Here is a 7411-nt window from a genome sequence, read left to right as displayed (position 1 = left end):
GAATTTCTTTTTTCGGGATGGGAGCCCCATATGTATTGTCCAAGTGACCGGTACAGAAACCCAATAATGGGATTTGACATTTAATCTTGCTGGCTGAGAACACAGCAGTCATAGTAATGAATTTCTGATTTTCAGAATACTGGGGTTGGAAATATTGGCTGCGATTGTAGCAAAGACGTCATGGAAAAATTCTGGGTGACTACGAGTCTCTAAGCAGGGTGTTCTGTGGATTTGGCTAAAACTGACTCAGGAAAAATAAATGGCAAATAAAGAGGACAAGTAGGTTTAGAAAGAAGTTATTTACCACTTTAATAGGGCTGTCCAGCATTTGGTCACATAGATCATTTTGAAACCTAATTGCTTTAATGGTCTTCCTATCTCACCAGAAGAGATTTGAATACTCATGAAAAAAGCAAATCAAACATAGAAAGAGGTACCATGATAAGACTTGTTGCTACAGCACTATGTACTTAATGATGCCAGACTTTGGATTTCATTGGAGGACATTTCTGCAGTCTAGGACAGCTATACAAAGCCTTAAGACATTGTATTTACAGAACTTATTAATACAGGGATCCGTATTCTACCATAATTTTGCCAGAGTCTTAATAGCACGGTGGAGCAGCTCCCTCAAGAATTCTTATTTTTCTTATCTGTGGAAAAGCTAGTAGTTCTAAAAATACTTTCCTGGAAGAGGTTAGGATGGTTATTATAGATCAATTGAATATAAAGTATGGTTATGTAAGCCAAGCTTGCATGCTAATATTGCACAGGGTAGAAAGCAATAAAACAGGACGATGTGCTTCCTTGGGCCATCTGGTAGAAACAGAAGGAAGCTCTCGATTCAGTATTGTTACGATGCCTCAGATTCCAGGAGTCCACCTGTAGCTGGCCTTCCAGCGTGAGTGCCATGTTGAAATTTCAGAAGGGCACATGTCTTCCTCGCCAAGAGAAAAAGAAATGCAACAAAACAAAACAAGACATCCAAACTCAAAGAGGTACACCAGCCGCCTCAAACTGTGGTATTGTTCATTTCTTGAAGAGAATATATAATATTTCAAAATATTATATATATACATATATTTAAAATGGTACAAAGTAACTATAGATCCAAATTAGAAGATAGTTGATCGTTCTTCGTAATCCCAAAAATTTTCACGGAGAAAACCCTTTTTTTAAACCCACTTTCCATGGTGTTGCCAAAAATGCAGGGTCTTCTCACTATAGGATACTTCATGACACACAGTAAAAGCACTGTGATTTTCTGGTAACCAGTCAAAGTGCAAATAAGAAATCCATTTGGCTTGTAATGTGTAAGATGTTTTAAATTCTTAAAATGTATTTTCTGCAGAGGTGGTTTTCCTTTGCTACTATAACAAATGCTTCCATTAGGTTCTTGGGTGAATCTGAAACCAAAGAAAGAAAGAAATTTCAGGGAGAAAAGAACAAAATGAAGGCATAAAGAAAGGTGACTAGGCAGAAAATGAGGACATCTTGAATTTTTAGTATGTGGCTTCTTTCAAGTGATCTGAAGCCAAAAATGTTAGTCTACAACTGTAGTTCTCAAATGGTGATAAAAAAGCACACTGACAGGCCATCATATTTTTATCAGTTCATTAAAGGTATTTTGCCACAACCGAGGAAATGGACTCTTGGAGCAATGAATAACGATGATTGGCTTCATGAGCATGTCACATATGCAGTTGCACAGAGCCCTGTGCTGGAAAGGGCCCCACACTTCATTTAATGATCTTCTATTGAAGTCTTGAAATTATTACTAATTTTTAAATGAGAGACGCCATGTTTTCATTTTCGTACTGGGCCCTTCAAATTATGTAGTTAGTCCTACGTCTGATGAGAATTTGAACTGAGTAGGTCATTCCATGACCTTGTCAAGCTGGCTTGCTGTGACAGGTAGAGGGGTGGCCATAAGGTAAAGTCAAGGTGCCATAAAGTAAAGTCAACCTGCCAAGGTTCGAACACATTTTCTTAGGAACACAGGAGGGCTTTGCAGGTTGAGGAACTCTCCCTCTCAGTGACATAGTATTCAAGAGTAACCAAGAGCATACTCTTATAACTAATGATGCCATTTAATCTATTTGAATATGGCCCAAAGACTCTAACATTCAACAGGATACATGCACAGAGTGTCACTGGTTTAGGGCAGAAATGATGATTCTAATAGAGTTGAAGGTTCTACTTTAGAGTTCTAGGAATAGGCATTTTTCTTCATAATCTCTTGGTTCTTTATAGTCTTAGAAATTGAGTGTTCTGGGTCCAGGGGTGGAGTCCATTAAAAGATTTTAAGGTTGGATAGGAATAGTAATAAAGTTGCCTTTCAAAAGTTGGTTGTGCCATGGGCAGCATGTGTACGAAATCTTCACACACTTATTATTTTTTTTATCCTCTCCTTAGAAATGACAGATTCTTCCAAACCTTGGTTTCCTCCATTCTGATAATGCGTATCACCTCCTGTTTCCACTGTCTTATTTTTCACCAAAAGGAGGGAGAAAGTGACATTTACAAAACTGAAATGGGTTGCCTTTCTTTTATCTCTATCAACTTACCATCTCTACCCCGCGCTACCCAACCTTAGGCCCTATCCTCCATGTAAGAACAGGAGGTTGGTCATCACATCCCAAGACCTTCACACATTAACTTCACAGAGCAGAGGCTTAAATATATTTATTGGCCAAAGAAATGGATGAGTTCACTTGGACCCAGGGGCAATTGTGACGGCATAAAGTGATTTGTTTTTCCTTCTGGAAATTTCCAAATCCACACTCTCCCTCCTACACTTCTCTCTTAAAGCTAGTTCATACAAAATGGTCTGAACATCAGGATTGTAAAGGCTTTTATAACCCTTGACACCTGATGGAATTTTGAGTGATGAAGCTGGGATGTGTCACAGCTGGAAGTTTGCCCTTCTGTAATATAAAAAACACTAGCTGATGAGAATGGATGGAGATATGTGAGGTCAGAGTCACCGTTAGGAGAATGGGCCCAGGTGAGTGTGGGCAAATGACACTAGCGCATTTGTGTGAAACATCAATTTGGCTGGACAGCCATTGTGGTGAGATGGGCAGTCTAACGCGGCCTTTTAGGGAATGGAACTTGACTCTATGTTGTGTATATCTAACTGTTCATTTTCCCAGGAGTCTGAAAGACACTAACATATTGGGTTGAAGGAAATCCAAAGTTGCTTGATAAATTCCCAGGTATTTTACCAGATTATGTTCTACTATTTTAACCTGTTAATTTTGCCTTCCTAGTGACTTTGGTTTTCTCATTTCCTTCCCTGCCTTGTTATGTCCCCCAAAGCCAATGTTCCCTTTTTATATGTGAATTATTACAGCATTGTCAAACAACTTATTTCCTCTGGGGCGAAGTCTGTCTTTATAAATTAAAGCATTATTCTTGAATGCACAGAGTATATACATTTCTTCCTGAATGCATTAGATACAGCATCCCCAGCTTATTTTTTTTTAAATATGTACTATATTATAGCATATTATGTATTATTATTTCATATACATTAAATATAATATTGATTATAGGGAATTAGCTCATCTTATTATGGAGAGTGGCAAATTCAAAATCTGCAGAGCCAATTTCCCAACAGCGCCCCCAGCTTTCAAACTTATGCGTTTTTTTTTTGTTTGTTTGTTTTTAGAAATGTTTTTATTTTTATTTCTATTTTTGAGGGAGAGAACATGCGAGCAGGGGACAGGGGCAGAAGGAGAGAGAGAGAGAGTCTTAAGCAGGCTCCACGCCCTGCATGGAGGTTGCCATGGGGCTGGATCCCATGACCTGAGCCACCAGGGGCCCCTCAAACTTATGTTACGTTTAAAGAAAAAAAATAAACCAATATTTATGTAAAACCATAGGAAACTACCTCTTGTGAATATCTGGATTGGTTTGTCTTGCCACAAACTACCAACAAAGTAATTCAATGAAACAACTGAAGCAATGGTCGAGCAGGTGTAGTTTAAAATTTAGCCATGAAACTTCACCCAGATGTACCAGGCTTCTTCCCAGGAGGGTTTCTGGCACCAGCTTTATTGTACCCCATGCTGGGTTTTGGAAAACTTCTCAAGGGTGACTACCTTCTCTCCGTAAAATGACATTCAGGAAGCTTCCTCTTTCCTAAGACTTATTCTCTCCAGTCTCCTGAAAGGGAAGCCTGTGCCTCATTCTACTTATCTTTTCTCCTTCCTTCTGTAGGTTATACTGTCACCCAGATCTAGTTTCCCCAAGGTTCTCCTTCAGACTGTGGCCTGTTGTCCTGGCTAGTTCATATTCTGGGGTGCCTGGTCCTTTAAATCAAACAATGAATTTCTACTCTCCACCACCCTTAAAAAATGAGCACCATGCAACTTTGAATTAGATCACACTTTGAAACATCTTTTGTTTACCTACATTGCACAGACTGCTGAGAATTTTGACTCAGGGTGATTACTTGGGAAGTAATTCATAATAGGAAGGTTTTGAAAAAACCTATATAGGGAAAATGACATCTTAGGACTCTATCTTGCAAATATCTTCATATTGGCGCTACTTTTAAAAAATAACAGTATGACGAAACTCGCAGTTGCCATTAACAATCTGGGGATGTTTCTTCTATGGTTTTTTTTTTTTGTTTGTTTTCTTTTTTTTTTTTTTTTTTTTTTTACTGAGACCACTCTCTTTGAATCGGTCTTATATGTAAGAACCAAAGAGGTGATTTAAAAAATTTTTCCTCTTTGAGAAGAACTTGAATTTTTTATCCTAAAGATTACCTCTTAAATAAGAGTAGAACATTGAAAACCTATGACTCACAATTAAAGTATATCTGTTTATTAAACTGTTTTGAAAGTTAAACTGCCAGAGTCAATACTTGAAGTGTACAGGCATATTTATACTGTGACAGGGAAAAACACATAGGGCATACTAGAAAAATTAATATAAAACCTATTTGGGAGCCTATGATCTAAGGACTGGTGTTGGCCTGCCATTTATACAGAATGGAAAGCTCCTGTATGTATCAGCTGAAGTTAATTGGTGCCTTTGTGTTTAAAAGTGCTTATTTCACTGTGAATTTCTTTGTAAGGAAGTGGGGAGAAAATTTAAGTCAGTAGTAATGTCTGAGTCCTCTCAAGGTGTAAAAAGTACAGCTTAGTGTTTTCTTTTCCTTCTCTAAAGACAGAGTTGAGATTTATTAGTTGAGTGATGTGTTGCTCACACGACTGTCGAGCAACCTCTTATTTCCTCGCTTGAAATGGATGCACATATCAGAACAGGTACATCCTCTGCTTTCAAACCAACTGCATGGGTGATTTATTTCTCTTGTACACTCAACTGTCGGGTTGTATTCAGCCCACCCAGGACAGTAGCAGACACAGAGGCTGTGCTCCAGCCTCTATTATTGTGATCAGACCTGCACTGTACTTCTGTGAGGAAAGAAAATGTCTAGGATGTATTTACAGTGTTTTAAAATATACTCTACAGAGGCCAAAAAAAAAAAAAGAGTGTTACACAGTCATAAAAAGTAGCATTAACAATTTCTGTGCTTTGTTTATTTATATTCTATTTTCCAAAGAGTCTCCTAGTTGGTACCCTTGGAATCTCACATACTCAAATCCTGATGTAATTTGACTTGTATTCTTATTCTTGACTGAGTTTCAGGTCTGGAGGAACCATAAGAGCAGGGTTTATATTCAATAAAGGGAGATCAGTCATCATTTGGAAGAGGAAATAGAGTTTTGGCAGAAAATACATCAGCAACCTGTTTTAAACAATGGTGATCGAATTCCAATCATACTGATGATAATTCAGAGTATCTGAAAACTGACTTGGAAGGGCGTCTTCAGATTGTTTCGTAAAATTAGTTTCAGGCAAAATGTAACCAAAGGGAAATATGAAATCCACTCTCCATCAGTTAATGAAGATGGTTTCTGGAGGTAAGTGTCATGAACTGGGTTCATTTTTGAATAATCTCTCCTGAGGCTGTTTCTTTGAAGTGAAATATGATAATCCAAGCTGAGCATCTCAGGTGCATGAATGCATGTTAACAAGCTAGGATGGTTCAGGAACCTCTCTTGGCCACAAGCCAATGAGGTATAACAATTTACTGCTTAATGCAGTCAATATAGGCAATGAAATTGGATATGCAGAAGAGTCTCCACTTATCTTATGCATGAAAGATATGTTTTATAAGATACTATGTTTTCTGTATCACGAGGCTGCCAGTACCAATGTTATTTCTTGAGAAGATAATGCTGAGAACAAAGATCAATTTAAGACTCATTATATAGGGGTGGGAATTAGAGATGACCTTTTAAATTTGAGTCACCCTTTTGGAAGGCTACAAGTTCAGCATGTTGGGATTTGTAACTGGTGGATCTGGCTTTCAACAATACCCCGTACATTAAAACACATATACACACAACAGGGCTGAGAGCCACATGATATACATACATAAAACCACACTAGTTATTAAAATATTGACATGATTGTAATTATGTAATTAAAATATTGTACTACATTTGAATAAATACTGTCTTAAGTGCTCTGAGCTACCCTTTCTACCCTGCCCTCTTTAGGACTCCCCTACTTTCCCATGATCTATTATCTACAGGGCCAATGGCTATCCTACCTGGGCTTTTCCAAACCGCTCTGGCAACATGACACCAATTCTCATGGGTTGGATGGCCTCACCATATAGGTTGTTATGTATTTTGAAGATAGCTCCTTATTTTACCACAGAAACCAAGGAATGATAATTCACATCACAAAAACTTTTCACTCATTTGAAAGATCATCAAATAATTCTTGTAAAGAACATGTAGAAAATGGCTGTACTTAAACGCAGCCCTCTTCCGCAAACCATCTGGACGAATTAGGCAGGACTCTTATTTTCTTATCTATTTTGAGCACCGTAGTAGTTGGCTGAACTATGCAACTAATTGCTTTACCGTTCTTCTTCCTTTTGGCTATGCTAATCCAGCTTTATTTGTGACCCAGTCACACAAACGCTAAACTGCTCAGCAGGGAAAAGTCAAGTTCCATGTCTAACTTCTTGTTGCTGGATGGACACCGATATGAACAGTTAAGAATGTTTTCTGTCAGGGAAAAGGTCTTCTTATCTCCTGTTCAAAGCTTCCCTGGATGCTGTTGTACAACTCAAAGGCAACGCGGTATGGTTGGTAACATGCATGAGATATTTGAAAGAAATGCACTTACTCTTGTGGTCTTAATTTTATTGCCTGTAGCGCACATCCAACCGGAATTATCAGGTAGCGTTTTACATTCTTCTCCTTCTAGACAAGGCTCCATCTCACACCACCATTTCCCAATCACTATGGAGGCTGTGCAAAAACAGGAAACAAGTGTGTTTGCAATTCATCCAAACAACGTGGGCACCAATGACGTG

General features: G+C 38.3%; 1 protein-coding gene across 2 annotated transcripts in view; it reads right to left on the bottom strand.

Annotated features, from left to right (window-relative positions):
• Nucleotides 1–284: 284 nt before the first annotated feature.
• The window catches only part of TAFA1 (TAFA chemokine like family member 1), a 512889-nt gene continuing 505762 nt past the window's right edge, over nt 285–7411 (bottom strand). For both annotated transcript variants that reach the window (XM_043587898.1, XM_043587899.1), the window contains 2 exons: nt 7222–7346; nt 285–1406 (listed from right to left, as the gene is read on the bottom strand). In XM_043587898.1, the coding sequence (XP_043443833.1) occupies nt 1389–1406; nt 7222–7346 (143 nt within the window). In that variant the 3' untranslated portion in view covers nt 285–1388. The remainder of the gene's footprint in view (nt 1407–7221; nt 7347–7411) is intronic.

Source organism: Prionailurus bengalensis, chromosome A2 (assembly GCF_016509475.1).
Source record: "Prionailurus bengalensis isolate Pbe53 chromosome A2, Fcat_Pben_1.1_paternal_pri, whole genome shotgun sequence".
Lineage (NCBI taxonomy): Eukaryota > Metazoa > Chordata > Mammalia > Carnivora > Felidae > Prionailurus > Prionailurus bengalensis.
Note: the sequence above shows the minus strand (reverse complement) of the source record. Positions and strands in the feature narration are given on the sequence as shown.